We start from the raw sequence: 21,563 nt of genomic DNA, 5'->3' as shown, positions 1-21,563 counted from the left end.
TGCCTCCCAAAGTGCTGGGATTACAGGCATGAGTCACTGTGCCTAGCTAAGACTTTTTCATTAATACCGAATTTAAAAAGATTTCTTTGGCTGGGTGTAGGGGCTCGTGTCTGTAATCACAGCACTTTGGGAGGACAAGGTGGGTGGATTACCTGAGGTCAGGAGTTCGAGACCAGCCTGGCCAACATAGTGAAACTCCCGCCTCTGCTAAAAATACAAAAATTAGCCGGGTATGGTGGCATGCGCCTGTAGTCCCAGCTGCTTGGGAGGCTGAGGTAGGAGAATCGCTCTAACCTGGGAGGTGGAGGTTGCAGTGAACCGAGATCACACCACTGCATGCCAGCCTAGGCAAACAGAGCGAGCCTCTGTCTCAAAATAAATAAATACGGTGGCTCAAGCCTGTAATCCCAGCACTTTGGGAGGCCGAGACAGGCAGATCACGTGGTCAGGAGATCGAGACCATCCTGGCTAACACGGTGAAACCCCCTCTCTACTAAAAAATACAAAAAGCTAGCCGGGCGAGGTGGCGGGCGCCTGTAGTCCCAGCTACTCGGGAGGCTGAGGCAGGAGAATGGCGTAAACGCGGGAGGTAGAGCTGGCAGTGAGCTGAGATCCGGCCACTGCACTCCAGCCCGGGCGATAGAGCGAGACTCCGTCTCAAAAAACAAACAAACAAACAAACAAATAAATAAATAAATAAAAAATAAAAAAATAAAAACATTTCCTTTGTGGAACTTGAACAACTTTTCAATATCATTTTTAGAACAGTAGCCACTGATTAATTCCAAGAGCATACAAAGATATACCTCAGTAAAATATTATATGAATTTATTTTCTCAAAGATTATGGGAAGTGATGAGGTTTTGACAATTTAGTTTAAACAGTAAGGTGCTTGCACGCCTGTAATCCCAGCACTTTGGGAGGCCGAGGCGAGTGGATCACAAGGTCAGCAGATCGAGACCAGCCTGGCCAACATGGTGAAACCCCGTCTCTATTAAAAAATACAAAAATTAGCACTTTGGGAGGCCGAGACAGGCGGATCACGAGGTCAGGAGATTGAGACCATCCTGGCAAACACTGTGAAACCCTGTCTCTACTAAAAATACAAAAAATTAGCCGGGTGTGGTGGCGGGTGCCTGTAGTCCCAGCTGCACGGAAGGCTGAGGCAGGAGAATGGCGTGAACCCGGGGGGTGGAGCTTGCAGCGAGTAGAGATCGCGCCACTGCACTCCACCCTGGGTGACTGAACGAGACTCCGTCTCAAAAAAAAACAAAAACAAACAAACAAAAAAAAAACACAAACAAAAATTAGTCAAGCTTGGTGGTGGGCACCTGCAATCCCAGCTACTCAGGAGGCTGAGGCAGGAGAATTGCCTGAACCCAGGAGACAGAGGTTGCAGTGAACTGACACGGTGCCACTCTACTCTAGCCTGGGCAACAGAGTGCGACTCCGTCTCAAAAACAACAACAACCAATAAGGTGCTTATTAATACAATTTAGTTTAAACAATAAGGTGCTTGTTAATAAGTTTCTTTGAAAAATTTTTTTTTTTTTTTTTTTTTTGGAGACGGAGTTTTGCTCTGTCGCCCAGGCTGGAGTGCAGTGGCCGGATCTCAGCTCACTGCAAGCTCCGCCTCCCAGGTTCACGCCATTCTCCTGGCTCAGCCTCCCGAGTGGCTGGGACTACAGGCGCCCGCCACCTCACCCGGCTAGTTTTTTGTATTTTTTAGTAGAGACGGGGTTTCACCATGTTAGCCAGGATGGTCTCGATCTCCTGACCTCGTGATCTGCCCGTCTCGGCCTCCCAAAGTGCTGGGATTACAGGCTTGAGCCACCGTGCCTGGCCCGAAAATTTTTTTAAAAAGTTGCTTTATAAAAGATCTTGTAGTTGGCCAGGTGCGGTGGTGCATGCCTGTAATCCCAGCACTTTGGGAGGCTGAGGCAGGCGGATCATGAGGTCAGGAGTTTGAGACCAGCCTGACCAACATGGTGAAACCCCGTCTCTACTAATAAAAAATACAAAAATTAGTCAGGCATGGTGGTGCACGCCTGTAATCCCAGCTACTCAGGAGGCTGAGGCAGGAGAATCACTTGAACCTGGGAGGCTGAGGTTGCGGTGAGCCGAGATTGTGCCATTGCTCTCCAGCCCGGGCAATGGAGCAAGACTCCATCTCAAAAAAAAAAAAAAAAAAAAAAAAAAAGATCTTGTAGTTTAGTGAATTATCACAGCATTAACTTGGTTATTAAATTCCAGTTTCCTTGCTGGGGGTGGCGGCTCACACCTGTAATCTCAGAACTTTAGGAGGCCAGGAGGATCCTTTGAGGCCAGGAATTTGGGAATAGCCTGGGCAACATAGTGAGACCACATGTCTCTACAAAAAAGCTTTTTAAAAATTAGCCAGGCGGCCAGGCGCGGTGGTTCACACCTATAATCCCAGCACTTTGGGAGGCCGAGGCAGGTGGATCGCTTGAGGTCAGGAGTTCGAGACCAGCCTGGCCAACATGGTGAAACCCTGTCTCTACCAAAAATATAAAAAATGAGCAGGGTGTGGTGGCATGTGCCTGTAATCCCAGCTACTTGGGAGGCTGTGGCATGAGAAGCACTTGAACCCAGGAGGCGGAGGTTGCAGTGAGCCAAAATCATGCCACTGCACTCCAGCCTGGGCAATAGAGACTCTGTTCTCAAAAAAAAAAGAAAAAGAAAAAAAATTAGCCAGGCATGGTGGTGCACGCCTATAGTCCTAGCTACTCAGGAGGCTGAGGTGGGAGAATGGCTTGTGGCCAGGAGTTCAAGGCTGCAGTGAGCTGTGATCACACCACTGCACTCCAACCTGAGTGACAGAACAGGACTCTGTCTCAAAAATAAAATATTAAATTAAAATAAAGTATAAAGTAAAATAAACTCCACTTTTATTTTTTCCCTATATTTTCAGACTCATCTCTTTTTAATCCTCAATGTTCTATGGTTGTCCAAGCATGCCATGCTCTTTTTCTGTTTCTTCCAACTGAAATACTTTTCTTTGACCCTCTTAATTGGATCATTTCAAACTCATCCTTTAGATCTCAGCTTAGATGTCAACTCCTTTTGAAAACTTATGCTGATCTCTAAGCTGGGTTAGGTATGCTTAGGGGGACGAAGCACTATGCAATTGTCTGGTAAAATGTTTAACTTCCTCACTAATTCATGAACTCTGGGTCCATGAACTCTCCACTTTGTTCATCACTATTATCTCTAGCGCCAAGCACTGTACCGAGCATATGACAACACATATGAATGAATATTATAAAGCAGGGAGACAGAAAATGAGGAACATCTAGCTGGGTGTGGTGGCTCACACCTGTAATCCCAGCACTTTGGGAGGTTGAGGTGAGTGGATCACGAGGTCAGGAGCTCGAGACCACCCTGGCCAAGATGGTGAAACCCCGTCTCTACTAAAAATACAAAAATTAGCCAGGAATGGTGGTGTGCGCCTGTAATCCCAGCTACTTCAGAGGCTGAGGCAGGAGAATTGCTTGAACCAGGGAGGCAGAGGTTGTAGTGAGCCAAGATGGAGCCATTGCACTCTAGCCTGGGCGACAGAGCAAGACTCCATCTCAAAAAAAAAAAAAAAAAAAAAAAAGAGGAATATCCAGTTTTTTATCCAGTAGTATAAAGCAGAGACATACATGATGTTTGCTAGACTTGTTCTGGTAATTAGAGAAGTCCCCACTTTCTAATGCAACCCACTTCCATAAATGCTTAATCCATAAAATGGATGAAGAAGATTGTGCTTGCTCCAAGAGCTCACAGGTATGACCCATAATGTCAAAAAAAAGTCTCCACCATTCCAACAAGAAAACTCCAATACACTCAAAATATAATTAAAAACAGTAAAAACTATGTTGTGGTATATATAGTCTTAAATTATACCAAGACTGGTAAAAATACCACACAACCAAACACATTCATACAGAGACAGGGTAGCACCTCTGTATTTTTAGATAAGATGCTATGTCCTCCCTCCAAAAAAAGAAAAAGAAAAGAAAAAAAAACCACTGAAACAGGTTAATCTAGAAAACAGATTTCAGTATTTATATATTTTGTCTTCTAGGAAGGTATCCCCCCATTCTGAAAAACTCAGAAGCATTCTAGTTTACACATTAGTATAACTTGATATTGGTGAGTTTATATCAGTTTCTCACAGTTTAATTGTTTCAGGGTGAGTTAATAAATGTTGACTCTAGGCCTGGTGCAGAGGCTCATGCCTGTAATCCCAGCACTTTGGGAGGCCAAGGTGGGTGGATCACTTAGGGTCAGGAGTTTGAGACCAGCCTGGCCAACATGGAGAAACCCTGACTCTAATAAAAACATAAAAACTAGCCGGGTGCAGTGGCTCAAATCTGTAATCCCAGCACTTTGGGAAGCCGAGGCAGGTAGATCACCCGAGGTTAGGAGTTCGAGAACAGCCTGACCAACGTGGAGAAACCCCGTTTCTACTAAAAATAAAAAATTAGCTGGGCATGGTGGCACACGCCTGTAATCCAAGCTACTCACGAGGCTGAGGCGGGATAATCATTTGAACCCAGGAGGCAGAGTTTGCAGTGAGCTGAGCTCATGCCATTGCATTCCAGTCTGGGCAACAAGAGCAAAAGTCAGTCTCAAAAAACAAACAGACAAACAAACAACAACAACAACAACAACAACAAAAAACTAGCCAGGCATGGTGGCCAGGAACCTGTAATCCCAGCTACTTGGGGGGCTGAGGCAGGAGAATTGCTTGAACCTGGGAGGTGGGGGCTGCTGTGAGTGGAGATCAAGCCACTGCACTCCAGCCTGGGTGACAGAGTGAGACTCTGTCTCAATAAATATACAAACAAACAAACAAACAAACAAATGTTGACTCTGTCCTGCCTTATACTTAAGCACATAGGACTTAACATTCTCAGGTCTTGTAATAAAGTCAGGCAGAAGGCCAGGTTTGGTGGCTTATGCCTGTAATCCCAGCACTTTGGGAGGCCAAGGCGGGCAGATCACGAGGTGAGGAGTTCGAGACTAGCCTTGACCACATGGTGAAACCCTGTCTCTACTTAAAAATGCAAAATTAGCTGGGAGTGGTGGTGCGTACCTGTAATCCCAGCTACTCAGGAGGCTGAGTGAGGAGAATCACTTGAACCTGGGAGGCGGAGGTTGCAGTGAGCCGAGATTGCGCCACTGCACTCCAGCCTGGGCAATAGAGTGAGACTTCTTCTCAAAACAAAACAAAACAAAGCAAACAAACAAAAAAAAGTCAGGCAGAATAGACTAGCGAGACCACTTCACATAAGTCATATTACCAATATGATGAATGTTTTCCTTGATGACCTCACATTCGATTGGCCATCTTGGAGCCGGCAGCGGCCTCTTGGTAGACAAAATGGAAAAGAGCTCTTGGGGTTCTCGAAGACGTGGATTTACTTCATCCAACTCATCATAAAGAAGCTGCCTGCTCCTAAGATGTGGTAAACTCAGCATGCGTGGATCTGCCAAAGGGAAAGAGAGGAAATGAACATCTTCCTTTTCCTCCTTGGGAACTTTACTGCTCATCTGTAACAATGAAACTATTTTAGGCATTATATTAAAATATTAGCACAGATACATGATTGATACATGATTATTTGACATGTTTCTCCTTCAAGAAGATTTAGTCCAGAATAACAGGCTCAAAATTTAAAAATGTTAAAATTCTGCACAGCCTATTAAATGTTTAAACATAAAACTTCAGGGTAAATAAAAAACTTTTTTTTTAAAATTAAATTTAATGGTCCAAGACATTTCAACAGTTGGTTACAATGAATAAGAAGTTACTTAATGTGCTTTATTATTTTTGTTTAGCTAGTGGCAAGAGAGGGAATTTCAATATATCCATTGCCATTTTAGAAAAAAGTACATACAACTTTATTCTTTTTTTCTTCTTTCTTACCAACTATAGTGAAATAACCTACAAATAAAATTTCAGGGCCATAATATTACCATACAAAGGAAAGAGAGACATAAAGAAGATGGAAAGAGGAAGGTGAGATAAAGCGTGAGATGGGGCAGAAGACAGGAAGAAGAGCTCTTGGGAAAGAAAGAATCAGAAAAAAAGGGAAGAAAAGAAAGGCTTTCAGGAAGGTAAAAAAGAAAGGAGGGGCCGGGCGCGGTGGCTCATGCCTGTAATCCCAAAACTTTGAACTTTGGGAGGCCGAGGCGGGTGGATCACCTGAGTTCAGGAGTTCGAGACCAGCCTGGCCAACATGGTGAAATCCTATCTCTACTGAAAATACAAAAATTAGCTGGGTGTGGTGGCACATGCCTGTAATCCCAGCTACTCAGAAGGCTGAGGCAGGAGAATCTTTGAACCTGGGAGGCAGAGGTTGCAGTGAGCTGAGGCCGCACCACTGCATCCAGCCCGGGAGACAAGAGTGAAAGTCTGTGTCCAAAAAAAAAAAAAAAAAAAAGAAAGGGAATGAGGAAAAAAGAAAAAAATGGAAATGAAAGGGGGAACTAAAGGCGGAGGGTCCTTCAGTGCTCATCAGGCATGAATCCCATTTCTGTCTGGTAATTCTCAGGTTTGGTGGGAACAGCAAGTGATGAAGATATAGTCCAAAAAAGGAGCTTGAATTTTCTGGTCTGGAAGGACATGAAATACCTCTGTTGATGGCTTCTATTTGTCTGTGCACAGCTGAAGATAAACTGGTAGGCCCTAGAAAGAGGAAGAGGAGGCCCCGTTTGTCTCAGGGATCGTTGTCTTCTTTTCTTCCGTTCACTATCCCCATCCCTTCTCATTTCCTGTGCCCACTTGGGACCCCTGCATTTCTAGCTAAATCTTTCTCCCATACTTTAATGGGGGAAATAAAAGGAAATAAACATTTGAAAAGACAGTAAAGCTGCACAATGTCACTCATAACTAAAGAAATATAAAGCAGGCTGGGCACGGTAGCTTACACCTGTAATCCTAGCACTTTGGGAGGCCGAAGTGGGCAGACTACCTGAGGTTGGGAGTTCAAGACCAGCCTGGTCAGCTGGGTGCAGTGGCTCATGCCTGTAATCCCAGCACTTTGGGAGGCTGAGGTGGGCGGATCACAAGGTCAGGAGATCGAGCCATCCTGACTAACATGGTGAAATCCTGTCTCTACTAAAAATACAAAAATTAGCTGGGCACTGTGGTACACGCCTGTAGTCCCAGCTACCCAGGAGGCTGAGGCAGGAGAATCACTTGAAGCCAGGAGGCAGAGGTTGTAGTGAGCCAAGACGGAGCCACTGCACTCCAGCCTTTCGACAGAGCGAGACTGTATCTCAAAAAAAAAAAAAAAAAATTATTAATATTGGCTGGGTGTGTTGGCTCGCACCTGTGATCCTAACACTTTGGGAGGCCGAGGTGGGCCGATCACCCAAGGTTGTGAGTTTGAGACCAGCCTGGCTAACATAGCGAAACACTGTCTCTACTAAAAATACAAAAATTAGCTGGGAGTAGTGGTGCACGCCTGTAATCCCAGCTACTGAGGAGGCTGAGGCAGAAGAATAGCTTGAACCCAGGAGGCAGAAATCGCAGTGAGCTGAGATAGTGCTACCACTCTCCAGCCTGGGGACAAGAGTGAGACTCCATCTCAAAAAAAAAAAAAAAAAAAACAATAATGTATTTTATGGTTTTCAGATCTTGTGTCATTCAAAGGTTTTAAGTAGAAAAGGGACCTAATCAGATTTGCATATAAAAAACACTGCTATGTGGAAAGTTGATTGGGGGGTGCAGCACAGAACAAGAGGAGCCAGGAGACCAATTAGAAGGCTGAATGATGATAGCTTGGATGGGAGGTGGTGGGACTATGATGGTGGGGGTATATATAAAGGTAGTGGTGGAGGTCGGGGATAAGTAAAAGGGGATATAGAGAAAAGAGGGGTGGATCAATGTTTGGTTTGAGGGAGAATTTCAACTGTATTCCTCCCCTTAGATTTTAGAAGAAACCTGTGTCTCTGCAAAAAATTATTTTTTTGTGTAAGCTAGCTATAACTGTTTTCCACTGCTCCTATGCAAACAGCCTTAATAAGCATTATCCATCAAAACTGAAAATCAATGTATTACCTTTTTTTTTTTTTTTTTTTTTTGAGACAGGGTCTGGAATGCAGTGGCTCAATCTTAGTTCACTGCAACTTCCACCTCCTAGGTTCACACAATTCTCCTGCCTCAACCTCCCCAGTAGCTGGGACCACAGGCACCTGCCACCACATCCAGCTAATTTTTGTATGTTTTTGTAGAGACAAGAGTTTTGCCACGTTGCCCAGGCTGGTCTCGAGCTCCTGAGCACAAGCGATCTGCCTGCCTCAGCTATCCAAAGTGCTGGGGATTACAGGCGTGAGCCACCATGACAGGCATATTACTCTTTTTTTTTTTTTTTTTTTGAGACAGAATCTCACTTTGTCACCCAGGCTGAAGTGCAGTGGCCCAACCTCGGCTCACTGAACCTCCGCCTCCTGGGTTCAAGCAATCCTCCCACCTCAGCCTCCCAAGTCCTGAGATTACAGGTGTGTGTCACCACACCCGGCTAATTTGTATATTTTTAGTAGAGCTGGGGTTTTGCCATGCTGGTCAGACTGATCTCAAACTCCTGACCTCAAGTGATCCTCCCACCTCATTCTCCCAAAGTGCTGGGATTGCAGGCGTGAGCCACCATGCCTGGCTAGAAAACACAGTATTTTGATTTAAACCTGTAATCCAAAGTAGATTTAGAGAGGAGTTTTGAACGGTGTTACAAACAGAGGCCAAGGCCACTCCCTGGCCTCTCTCATGTTAGAGCAGGTTCTTCTGAATACTCAGAGGAGTTACTAGGCAATGAGGTTCTAGAGGTCACACATACTGATTGTTACTCACATAGAAGCTTCTCCTTTTGCAGGGTGTCTGGTATCAAATCATCTTTTCCCCCAAGAGAGCCATGCAACAGGTACTGAGGGTTATTCTTCCGAATATGCTGATGCGTAGCAGAGTTTGGGAAACTGCCTCTCTGCGCTAAAAATAGGTAGTTTAATTAAAGTTGCTGGAAGGTGGCCGGGCACGGTGGCTCAAGCCTGTAATCCCAGCACTTTGGGAGGCCGAGACGGGCGGATCACGAGGTCAGGAGATCGAGACCATCCTGGCTAACACGGTGAAACCCCGTCTCTACTAAAAAAATACAAAAAAACTAGCCGGGCGAGGTGGTGGGCGCCTGTAGTCCCAGCTACTCTGGAGGCTGAGGCAGGAGAATGGCGTGAACCCGGGAGGCGGAGCTTGCAGTGAGCTGAGATCTGGCCACTGCACTCCAGCCTGGGCAACAGAGCGAGACTCCGCTTCAAAAAAAAAGTTGCTGGAAGGCTGACTCATCACTTCTAACATCTAGGTCAATACCAAACCCCTACTCCTTTTATCACCACCCACCACCACAGGCCTTTGCAATGAATATGCTGCATTCTTCAAAGAGCTTTCATATTCCCACTTATGTGAGTGAAGCATAATTATCCCCACCTTACAGCTGAGGAAACGGATGTAAAGAGGAGACTTGATAAGCAGCCTGGTGTAGTGGAGTGAGAAAGGGCTTGGTAGGCAGAAAGCTTCTGAAGCTACAAGGGCTGTGTTGGAACTCAGAAAATGATAGCCCAGGGCTGGGAGGGTTGCTTGAGCCTGGGATGTGGAGGCCACTGCCCTCCAGCCTGAGTGACAGAGCGAGATCCTGTCTCAAAAAAAAAAAAAAGAAAAAAGAAAAAAAAGAAAAAAAAATTATGGCCCAAAGGTTTGGCACTTGGCTACTGAACACTTTCACTAAACACAGAAAGGGTTCCAACCCTCAATAACATGCAATTTACCCATGTAACAAACCTGCACATGTACCCTCTAATCTATAATAAAAGTTGAAAAAATAAATTAAAAAAAATTAGAAAAGCCTTAGAAGCTGCCTCAGATTCAAGGACTTTCTGACCTCTCCTGTCTCCCCACTACCCCAAGAGCAGGAAAGGACACCTCTCTGGAATTCCTTATCTAACGAAGGAAACTTCTTTCCAAAAGAAAAGCAGTTGTTCTTTCCTAGGAATCTCATCAAATAACCAGTAAAGCTGAACCACTAAAGAGGAGACTAAAAATTGTCACGACATCCCGATAGACTTTTCATCAATTATGAGGGCAACTCAGAGATTACCTGGGCAACTATTTGCATAAGACAACCTTTCTTCAGTGAAGTTCCTCCCCTCATTTGCTTGCCACCCCTCCCCGGAGCTCAGAGGAACTTTGTCCCAGGACATGGTTTTTGGAGCTCATTTCGTTTCTCCTGAATATCATTTACTATCTTTCACAATTGCCTACACACCCTCCTCCCTGAATTTCTCTCTCCCTATGAAGAGGGTATTGAAACTTCAACAATCTGGAGTGGAGTGGCACAATCTCGGCTCATTGCAACCTCTGCCTCCCAGGTTCAAGTGTTTCTCCTGCCTCCACCTTCCGAGTAGCTGGGATTAAAGGCATGCAACACCACGCCCAGCTAATTTTTTGTATTATTAGTAGAGACACGGTTTCGCCATGTTTGCCAGGCTGGTCTCAAAACTCCTGACCTCAGGTGATCTGCCCACCTTGGCCTCCCAAAGTGCTGGGATTACAGGTGTGAGCCACTGCACCCGGCCTGAAGTTCTTGACTTTGTATGGAAAGTAAAAAATTGTATGATGACCAGCCTGAGCAACATAGTAAGACCATGTCTCTACAAAAAATATTTTAAAATTAGCTGGGTGTGCTGGTTTGTGCTTGTGTTCCCATCTAGTTGGGAGGTAAGAGGATCGCTTAAGCCTGGGAAGTCAAGGCTGCAATGAGTTGTGATTGCAACATTGCATTCCAGCCAAGGCAAGAAACAGACCATCTAAAAAATAATAAATAAATAAATAAATAAACAAACAAACAAATAAATAAAATACATATGCATGCTGAGGTTGCTAAGTTCTATGGTAAGAACAAATCTATTTGTGAAACTGTGAAGAAGAAAAAATTCATAATAGTTTTGCTGTCATACTTCAAATTGCAAAAGTTATGGCCACAGTGCATAAGTACTTAGTTACGGTGGAAAAGGCATTAAATTTGTGGATGGAAGATAGAAGTCTGTTCTGAATGACAGTGATTTGGATTTAGTACTATCAGTGGTTTCAGGCCATCCAGGGGTCTTGGAACCTCCCCCCTGTAGATAATAAGGGGTGATGACTAATGTAGTTAATAAAAAAATTTAACAACATTCTTTGATAGAAATAAAATTAACACTAATACAATCAATATTACTCCATCTTATTTCAATATACCAATAACAAAGTTAGGACATAAAATTTTAAGAAGATCAACATTTATAATAGCATAAAAATATGAAGTATTATGAAAAACTATAAATCTTTATTGGGAGACATTAAAAACCTAAGTAAATGGAGATATATATTATAGTCATAGATTGGAGAATCCAGTGTTGAAAAATTGCCAGTTCTTGTGAAATTTGATCTATAGATTCAATGCAATTCCTACAATCTTTTAAAATGTCATAAGCGGGCCGGGGACAGTGGCTCACACCTATAATACCAGCACTTTGGGAGGCCAAGGTGGGTGGATCACCTTAGGTCAGGAGTTTGAGAACAGCCTGGTCAACATAAGGAAACCCTGTGTCTACTAAAAACACCAAAATTAGCCAGGCATGGTGGTGCATGCCTGTAATCGCAGCGACTTGGGTACTTGGGAGGCTGAGGCAGGAAAATCGCTTGACCCCAGGAGGTGGAGGTTGCAGTGAGCCTAGATCGCACCACGGCACTCCAGCCTGGGCAACAAGAGCGAAACTCCGTCTCAAAAATAAAAAAACTGCCAGGCGCAGTAGCTCATGTCTGTAATCCCAGCACTTTGGGAGGCCGAGGCGGCTGGATCACCTGAGGTCGGGAGTTCGAGACCAGCCTGGCCAACATGTTGAAACCCCATCTCTACTAAAAATACACAAAAAAGTTAGCTGGGTGTGGTGGTTGGTGCCTGTAATCCCATCTACTTGGGAGGCTGAGGCAGGAGAATCTCTTGAACTCAAGAGGTGGAGGTTGCAGTGAACCGAGTTTGTGCCATTGCACTTCAGCCTGGGTGAAAAGAGTGAGACTCCATCTCAAAAAAAAAGAAAAAAAAAAGAAACAAAAATTAGCTGGGTGTGGAGGATCGAGCCTGTAATCCCAGCTACTCAGGAGGCTGAGGCAGGAGAATCTCTTGAACCTGGGAGGCAGAGGTTGCAGTGAGCTGAGATCGTGCCACCCTGGGTGACAGAGCGAGACTTCATCTCAAAATAAAATAAAATAAAATGTCATAAGCCAATTGTAAAATTTATATAGGAAGGCAAAGACTCAAGAACAGCCACGACACTTTTGAAGAACAAGGTGGGAAGACATGTCTTTCCAGATAAAGACTATTTTAATGCCATATAGTAATTAAGAGACAGTGATATTGGTAAAAGATAGACAGACCAACGGAATAGATAGCCCAGAAACAGATCTTTGTATTAAGGGATGCTTTCTACCTGACAGAGGTGACCCTGCAGATCAATGGGGAAAGGAAGTACTTTGCAATAATGGTAGAGGAAAAAATATTTGTCAATGCAAATTATTTATTAGTCTACCTAAGTGCAACCCTCTCAGCTGACGAAGCAATTTTCCTCTTGAGTCCAGGAAAGGTGATACTAGACAAGAACATGGTATTACCTTTAAAGTAGCCATAATATTGGAGGTGACGGTACATAAAGTCTTCATAAGGATCAGGAATAGTCTGTGAAAGGAAAGGCCACTTCAGTCAAGATGTTTTCAAACCATAATGGACTCAACAAAAAGTACACGAGCGTTGTTGCATGTGACTAAACTAAACTAAACCAAGCGAACTGCATTCCTGCGAATTATTCTATCGTGGGGATCAAGATCTCCAGCTGGGAAAAGATGCCACCAGAACATCCCTTCTCATCTAGTAGCAGATTTCTGTGGAGCTCCCGAAGAAATGGAGTTCCCCGAAGAAATTTCTGTGGCTTTCTGTGCTGTGTACCGACCTGCTTTAGGTGCGTTTCCAAGGCTGGGAACATGTTACTTCTGGATGGTAGAATGAAAACTAGTCAGTGACATTAGCATCCAGTCGCAAATCCTGCCCAATTTCCAAATAGGCAGCTGATTACACAGGAGAAGCTACAAAGCCAGAACAGGACAAGTGAAAAACTGCCAACACCTCCCCGGGCGCCCCCCCAGCTCCCTCTTGACTTCAGAAAACCCTGCCAACCCAGATTCTCAGCAGCTAAACAAGATGGTCATGCCGAGGCCAGAGGTGCACCTGAGACAGGGAGGGCAGCGTGTCTTCCCGCCTCTTCTTCCCAAGGTGCTGGTCCCATGGTTCCCTTTCCCTGAGAAGGGAGATGCTCGCCACAGGAAAGTGAAAGAAATGGGGATGGGAGCACGCGACGGAGTCGTCTCGGTCAGTGTCGATGGAAAAAGGTCAGGGGGTTGGGAGAGCGGGCCCTTTAGGGTTCAGAGGAACCTGGTCCGGGGCAGGTGGTGAGGGGGTTTCCTAAGCGTAGGAAGAGCGAAGGAAAACAGAAACTTCTCAGGAGGGCAGAGCGATGGGTGCGACCGCCTTCGCGCCCTGGCCCGTCCCAAGCAGCACGGACGGGTGCGGCAGAGAAGCCCCAGCGAGGCAGGCGGCCACCGCACTTAGGTATAGAGGCCAAGCAGTGTGTGGGTAAGGGGACAAACTCGCTGCACCCGCCAGCCACTGCCGTCTGTGAGGGCCCGGGTAGCCTAGCAACCGCGAACCGGAAGCGGAAAAGGGGCGGGGCGGCCGGGCGCTTCCGGCAAGGAGGGAGCGGGCAGCCCAGGGAAGGTCTGCAGCGAGTATGGCGGGCAGCGGCGATTCAGGCCCATTTTTCACCTCATACATTACAGCCCCAACCTGGGAATCGAAACCGCATTGATGAGTACGATGCCAGTAGCCTTCAACATATTTTCAAGCTCGTTTGCTGTTGGCTTTAGATAACTGTTGTGCATACTTTGCTCTAAGAGAGCTGCTGCTTCTCTTTTACCTTGTGTCCACTCCATAGCTAGAATGGAAAAATTACCTTCTACACTAAAAATCTTAAGAAACGAAGCTAGCATGGCCGCGCGTGGTGGCTCGAGCCTGTAATCCCAGCACTTTGGGAGGCCGAAACGGGCGGATCACGAGGTCAGGAGATCGAGACCATCCTGGCTAACATGGTGAAACCCCGTCTCTACTAAAAAATACAAAAAACTAGCCGGGCGAGGTGGCGGGCGCCTGTAGTCCCAGCTACTCGGGAGGCAGGAGAATGGCGTAAACCCGGGAGGCGGAGCTTGCAGTGAGCTGAGATCTGGCCACCGCATTCCAGCCTGGGCGACAGAGCGAGACTCTGTCTCAAAAAAAAAAAAAAAACAAAAAAGAAAGAAACGAAGCTAGCAAATTCAAATCACACATTTTGATTAGGTTTAAAAAATTAATTATATGCATAGAAATATACTCCAGACAACAAATCCCGGCATGCCCCTGAGCGGCCCGAGGTGGAGGGTTCTAGAAGGCGTGACGTGAGGTCGAGAGCGGGATCCGAGGCTGGCGCCTTTCGGCAGTCGCTGTGGGTGCAGCTGCCGGGCCTCGGGACGCGGGCGGCCGAGGCCGCCGTCGCAGCCTCCTAGTCTCGCCGGCTATGGCTACGCTCGGCCGGCCCTTTAGCGGCCTCCCTCTGAGCGGCAGCTCGGACTTCCTACAGCCGCCGCAGCCGGCCTTCCTCGACCGGGCCTTCCCGCCAGGGGCTGACGGCGCAGACTTGGCCCCGCGATCGGGACCCCGCGCAGTCCCTAGCAGCCCCACCGGGAGTGCGGCGCGCGGACGTGTTTCTGTTCACTGTAAAAAGAAACACAAGCGAGAGGAGGAGGATGATGATTGTCCAGTAAGAAAGAAAAGGATAACTGAAGCAGAGCTCTGTGCTGGTCCTAATGACTGGATTCTTTGTGCACATCAGGATGTAGAGGGGCATGGAGTAAATCCCTGCATTAGTGGCCTTTCCGTACCTGGGATATTAGATGTTATTTGTGAAGAAATGGATCAGACAACTGGAGAACCACAGTGTGAAGTTGCCCGAAGGAAGCTTCAAGAGATTGAGGACAGGATAATTGATGAAGATGAAGAAGTTGAAGCTGACAGAAATGTTAACCATCTCCCCAGTCTTGTCCTTTCTGATACCATGAAAACAGGTTTGAAGAGGGAATTTGATGACGTTTTTACAAAGAAAATGATTGAGTCTATGAGCCGTCCTTCCATGGAGCTTGTTCTCTGGAAACCCCTCCCTGAACTCCTTTCTGATAAGCCAAAGCCATCCTCTAATACTAAGAACTATACAGGAGAGAGCCAAGCTAAGCATGCAGCTGCTGGCACTGCCTTCCCTCAGAGAACTGAACTGTTCTTGGAACCTCGGCAACCAGGGATGTCTCTTTATAATAGTTTGGAGACAGCTACTAGCACAGAAGAGATGGAACTCTAGAAACCAATTTCTACACTAAAGTTGTCAAATGTTAGAAGAATCCTGTGTTCAGTTATGAGACTCTTTGCATAGTATAGAGACTTGAAAGTTTTATGAAACGGGTGTAATAATATCTCCACCTGTGATTTGGGGGTGGGACTCTCATTTTGGGTAGCCATTTATTGACTTCAACTTTTTGCCAAGGAAGTTTGTCTCAAAGGAAAAGCAGTTTTCTGTGGGGCTTATTAAAGGAATGTTGGTTTACAGTTTAAAAAAAAAAAGAAATATACTCCAGGCAGGGCACGGTGGCCCACGCCTGTAATCCCAGAACTTCGGGAGGCCGAGGCAGGCGGATCACCTGAGGTCCGCAGTTTGAGACCAGCCTGACCAACATGGAGAAACCCCGTCTCTACTAAAAATACAAAATTAGCTGGGCGTGGTAGCGCATGCCTGTAATCCCGGTTACTAGGGAGGCTGAGGCATGGGAATCACTTGAATCCGGGAGGTGGAGGTTGCAGTGAGCCTAAATCGCGCCATTGCACTCCAGCCTGGGCAACAGGAGCGAAATTCTGTCTCAAAAAAAAAAAAAAAAAACCAAGAACAAAAAAATAAATATACTACAATAAAATTCAAACACGTGTCTTTGGTTAACTATATATGAATACAACCGTATCTGATACTTTTATCAATGGGGAAAAAAGCTATAAAGCAACTTTTTTCGAAATGTTAACCATATTACATCATTGCCAGGAATTAAGTAGGTCAAATATTATCTAATATGGCTATTAACCAATCTAGATATTATAGATAATATTAGACCCCAAAACTTTGATCACACAGCACCATCTGGGACTAGAAGCCTGTTTGTCTAAACTGGCCCCACCACTCCCCATTCAAGATCTGCTCTTTTTCTTGAAAGCTGTTCTTAAATGTTTGCACCTTGCATTGTATATGCTTAGAAAAAAAAAAAAGTCTTGGTTACATAATCGGAATAACAGGTGTTGATGAGCAAAAGGATAACCCATCAGAATTATTAAAAAAAGCTTTATTAGTGCATATATACAAATTTACAAGGTCAGAAACTGGAGAAATACAAAGAGCTTTAAAACACAATTTGCCGTTTCCTCAGTTTAAAGTGACTTTTACCTGATTGTGACACAATAGAAAGTACAGAACAGTAAACTGCTTTTTAAATACTGGAATTTTATGGAGAATACATTCACATAAAGAAAGGAGGTGAATTTTGTTTTGGAACAGGGTTAAGACAATGGAGACATTAATACACAGACTGTCTCTTTGCATTTACTGCCACATACTTGAGGGGAAATTCTCAAAATCAAGGATACGAACACCTGCTGCTGCTTGTATGCCACCTAGTGTGTGAAACGACTGAGCTACCAGTTCCTAGAATTTATGAGAACTACTCTAAACAGTGTGGCCATCTATCAGCATGAGGTAAACCACTTAGACCTCAGCACTTCAGGGGTGGCCGACTAGAGAAAAGAGGTCAGAAAAAGATTCAGACAATTCCAGTCAAGCAAGGTAGAATGCAGAGCTGCCTTCTGAATTGCACTTGTTCTGGAGGAGAAGTTAATTCTTCACTTTTGTCAGGGAGTCCTCTACAGAGGTGTTATACTCATGAGCCACATGTTCTTCAAGACTGATGAGGTTAATATACCTAACATGCTAAGTTTGCCAGTTTGAGAATAAAGGCAGCATGGTCAAAGCAATTCCAATCACCTCATCCCTTAGCAAAACAGAAAAATTACATTTCACGAAAGTGAAAACTTTGTATGCATACACTCTTGCCCAGAAAATTTAGAAGATCTCCCCCATAACATTTATAGTTTATTTGACAATAAAGCTGGTTAAGACTTTGAACTGAACACAAAACAAGTAATACAAAAAAAGTTTTAAAAACTTAAAAACTATGTGTTTGGAGTCATTTTCCTTCTCTTTAGTCTTGCTCTCCAATCCTCAGGAAGGGCTTCAAAATTAGCGTTTCTCTCTGCCATGCCACTGTGAAAACAACATACAGATTATTTCAGTGGAAAGAAAAATTAACAGAAGTATTCATTTCCTAGCAAATAAAAATCTAACTGAAATTAAAAACCTTATCACATCTATGTTTATGAAAATCTTTTGTTTCTCAGCCAAATATCAGTATATTCTTCATCAAACTTCTTCATTCTGATAGGTCAACCAAACATTCTCCCGGTTTTATGTATATATCTAAGTGCATATTTATTTATTTATTATTGATTGATTGAGACGGAATTTTGCTCTTGTTGCCCAGGCTGGAGTGCAATGGTGTGATATCAGCTCACCGCAACCTCCGCCTCCCAGGTTGAAACGACTCCTGCCTCAGCCTCCCCTTAAAGTAGCTGGGATCCTCAGAGTAGCTGGGATTACAGACATGCGCAACCTGCCTGGGTTTTTTTTTTTTTTTTTTTTTTTTTTTTAGTAGAGACAGGCTTTCTCTATGTTGGTGAAGCTGGTCTCGAACTCCCAACCTCAGGTGATTTGCCTGCCTTGGCCCCCCAAAGTGCTGGGATAACAGGTGTGAGCCACCATGGCTGGCCTTATTTATTTTATATAAATATACCTCCAGTAACCATTAAAGGCACAATGAAGAAATAAAACACGTTCTATTGAAGTTTTTCTTAGCCCATAGGAGTTATGATTCTTCAGGGCAGATATATCTAACCCTCAATCTACCAAAAGGGACCCTTGGATCTAACTTTTTTTTTTTTTTGAGACAGAGTCTCGCTCTGTTGCCCAGACTGGAGCGCAGTGGCATGATCTCAGCTCACTGCAACCTCCGCCTCCTAGGTCCAAGCGATTCTCCTGCCTCAGCCTCCCGAGTAGCTGGTACTACAGGCGCCCACCACCATGTCCAGCTAATTTTTGTATTTTTAGTAAAGACAGGGTTTCACTATGTTGGCCAGGCTGGTCTCGAACTCCTGACCTCATGATCCACCCGCCTCGGCCTCCCAAAGTGCTGGGATTACAGGCGTGAGCCACTGTGCCCAGTCGGATCTAATATTTTTGAGTTTCTCTTTCAAGTAGTTTTATTTGTAAGGATTAAAATTCAAATTGTATCTTGCAGTTAACAGAATGGATGCATTAGATCCTTTAATAAAAAATAAGCTAGAACCTATCAGAGATGAATTTGAAATCTGGCATCAGTATTAGACAGCTATGTTCTAGTTTATACATTGACAACTGATGAACAGTGAGTTGCAGTCAAAGAATGCTGCCCATTTCAGAATGTATACCTTTAAAACAAGGAAAATATGAAATAAAAAAATTGTACTTGCTGTGTCTTGAGTCTTTAAAATTTCTAGAATTTTTGAGAAAGCCATCTTCCTGCCTCAGCCTCCCAAGCATCTAGGACTATATGTGTGAGCCACAGTGAACAGCCAACATGTGTGTTTTTTTTTTTTTTTTGAGATGGAGTCTTGCTGTGTTGTCCAGGCTGGAGTGCAAAAGCGCAGTCTTGGCTCACTGCAACCTCCGCCTCGCGGGTTCAAACAATTCTTCTGCCTCAATGATTACAAGCGTTCGCCACCGGGTCCAGTTAATTTTTGTATTTTTAGGCCGGGCACGATGGCTCAAGCCTGTAATCCCAGCACTTTGGGAGGCCGAGACGGGCGGATCACGAGGTCAGGAGATCGAGACCGTCCTGGCTAACCTGGTGAAACCCCGTCTCTACTAAAAAATACAAAAAACTAGCCAGGCGAGGTGGCGGGCGCCTGTAGTCCCAGCTACTCAGGAGGCTGAGGCAGGAGAATGGCGTAAACCCGGGAGGCGGAGCTTGCAGTGAGCTGAGATCCAGCCACTGCACTCCAGCCTGGGCGACAGAGCGAGACTCCGTCTCAAAAAAAAAAAAAAAAAATTTGTATTTTTAGTAGAGATGGGGTTTTGCCATGTTGGCCAGGCTGGTCTCGAATTCCTGATCTCGTGATTTGCCCGCGTTGGCCTCCCAAACTGCTGGGATTACAGGCATGAGCCACCGCACCCGGCCCAACGTACTTTCATCATAAAAAACATTTCTAACCTGAGTGTGCTGGCTCACACTTATAATCCCAACACTCTGGGAGGCTGAGGCGCGATTACTTGAAGCCAGTTCTCCCTAACCTTTTATTCCAGTCAAGCAAGGTAGTGAAGGATTTTCTTACCTAAAAGAGGTTCATTTAGTTCCTAGTGTGGTGTGCTCACTCATTAACTTCTAGAATAAGTGCAATTCAGAAGGCAGCTCTGTATTCTACCTTGCTTGACTGAAATAGGGATAGGGGTAAAACTTTATTCTAATACCGTAAATTATTTGTAAAATCAGTTAATATGTGTGTGTATAAAAGGGTTTAATTCTATAAATTATTTGTAAAATAAGTTTATATGTTGTGTGTGTGTGTGTGTGTGTATAAAAGGTTCCACTGGATCTAGATAGTAAATGATGTACTGAGTTGAGACAGGTCTTTGCCTAAGATCAACAATCAACTGGACAAAATATTACAACTCTGTTGTTTCTGATTTTGAAAAAAGGCTAGACCATAATTTCTATAAGGCATTAAACATGTTTATAAATAAGAAACATTTAGATAAATTTACAAGCTGTGATTTTAAGAATATGTCTATTCTAATGCATCTATAACAACCACAACCTACTCCATCTCATAGTAGGTCTCAACCTAGTCCAAAACCCCACCTCATCTGTGTTCCCTTTTCTTTTACCTAACCAGCTGCTGCTGTTTCCACTCTTCAATTCGCTTCTGTGCAGTTGATTCTCGATCCTCTTCACTGGAACTAGAATTGTCCTCTTCATCTAACTCACGCTGGATACTCTGCCACTTTTTTACCAAAGATGGCATTTTGGTTTTACTCTTCTTTGCCTGTAACGAAGGTTAAAGGTCAAAGGAATATAAAACATAAAATAAGGATAAGAGTCTTCTACAATGGAGGTCAGGATCCTTTTCCCACTTCTAAAGAATATGCACACTTTAAAAAAGAAAGTAAATACCATTCCAAGTTCTTGCCATAAATTTCTTACAAACTATAAATGAAAAGGCTTGGTTAAAAATCTATAAAGCTGGGCCGGGCGCGGTGGCTCAAGCCTGTAATCCCAGCACTTTGGGAGGCTGAGAAGGGCGGATCATGAGGTCAGGAGATCGAGACCATCCTGGCTAACACGGCGAAACCCCGTCTCTACTAAAAATACAAAAAACTAGCCGGGCGAGGTGGCGGGGGCCTGTAGTCCCAGCTACTGGGGAGGCTGAGGCAGGAGAATGGCATAAACCTGGGAGGCGGAGCTTGCAGTGAGCTGAGATCCGGTCACTGCACTCCAGCCTGGGCGACAGAGCGAGACTCCGTCTTAAAAAAAAATAAAAAATAAAAAATAAACATGCATTTTCCCCCTCTTTTGAGACTCTGTCTCTTTGTAAATGTGGTATTTTATAAAATCAGGTCATATAAATTTCCTTTAACCTCCCTACCGTATGCAATTCAAAATACTGCCTTTATCTTGTCTCCTCAGAATTACAGTGTTCCTGTTTTCAAATTTTAAATAGATGCAGCGTTCCTATCAAATGATTAAAAAAAAAAAAAAAAAAGGTAAAAAATAAAGCTGGAAAGACCAACAAAACAAATTGCCATATTAGCTGGGGGTGATGGCAGGTGTCTCCGACTCAAAAAAAGGGGGAAAAAAATTTATCATAGATGCATTTTTCCGTTATCTACTCCCAAGCCACCCCCTGCCAGAAGAAAGGTTCTACAAAAGCAGAGGGTTTTTTTTCTTTTTTGGTCTGTTTGATTTACTGCTAAATCCCAAGCCCCTAGGGAGAGTATCTGACAAATATATTAGACATTGATAAGACCAATTTTTATCTTTTTTTTTTTTTTTTTTTTGACAAAGTTTCACCCTTGTCGCCCAAGCTGGAATGCAGTGGTGCGATGTCAGCTCACTGCAACCTCAGTCTCCCAGGTTCAACTGACTCTCCCACCTCAGCCTCTTTAATAGTTTATCCCTATGCTTTTTTTTTTTTTTTTTTTTTTAG

At 44.4% G+C, this 21,563-nt stretch overlaps 2 protein-coding genes and 1 pseudogene across 8 annotated transcripts in view; 1 reads left to right on the top strand and 2 right to left on the bottom strand.

The window, feature by feature from the left end:
• The window catches only part of AGBL2 (ATP/GTP binding protein like 2), a 77,946-nt gene extending 64,141 nt beyond the window's left edge, over positions 1-13,805 (bottom strand). For 4 of the 5 annotated variants that reach the window (XM_026454098.1, XM_026454097.1, XM_026454100.1 and 1 more), the window contains exons 1-6: positions 13,320-13,805; positions 13,045-13,177; positions 12,710-12,773; positions 8,864-8,998; positions 6,647-6,700; positions 5,313-5,498 (exon numbers count right to left, since the gene is read on the bottom strand). In XM_026454098.1, the coding sequence (XP_026309883.1) occupies positions 5,313-5,498; positions 6,647-6,700; positions 8,864-8,998; positions 12,710-12,773; positions 13,045-13,077 (472 nt within the window). In that variant the 5' untranslated portion in view covers positions 13,078-13,177; positions 13,320-13,805. The remainder of the gene's footprint in view (positions 1-5,312; positions 5,499-6,646; positions 6,701-8,863; positions 8,999-12,709; positions 12,774-13,044; positions 13,178-13,319) is intronic. The other variant, XM_026454101.1, reaches the window with a different exon arrangement.
• A 644-nt stretch (positions 13,806-14,449) lies between these two features.
• LOC111544979 lies at positions 14,450-15,836 on the top strand (annotated as a pseudogene). Its single transcript, XR_002732305.2, has one exon. The product of XR_002732305.2 is annotated as a coiled-coil domain-containing protein 117 pseudogene (transcript).
• A 698-nt stretch (positions 15,837-16,534) lies between these two features.
• FNBP4 (formin binding protein 4) overlaps positions 16,535-21,563 on the bottom strand; it is a 53,436-nt gene continuing 48,407 nt past the window's right edge. For both annotated transcript variants that reach the window (XM_026454104.2, XM_026454105.2), the window contains exons 16-17: positions 20,245-20,402; positions 16,535-17,529 (exon numbers count right to left, since the gene is read on the bottom strand). In XM_026454104.2, the coding sequence (XP_026309889.1) occupies positions 17,439-17,529; positions 20,245-20,402 (249 nt within the window). In that variant the 3' untranslated portion in view covers positions 16,535-17,438. The remainder of the gene's footprint in view (positions 17,530-20,244; positions 20,403-21,563) is intronic.

The sequence above is a fragment of the Piliocolobus tephrosceles genome, chromosome 13 (genome assembly GCF_002776525.5).
Source record: "Piliocolobus tephrosceles isolate RC106 chromosome 13, ASM277652v3, whole genome shotgun sequence".
NCBI classification, from domain to species: domain Eukaryota; kingdom Metazoa; phylum Chordata; class Mammalia; order Primates; family Cercopithecidae; genus Piliocolobus; species Piliocolobus tephrosceles.
The sequence above is the reverse complement of the archived record's forward strand: the minus strand, read 5'-3'. Positions and strand labels throughout refer to the sequence as shown.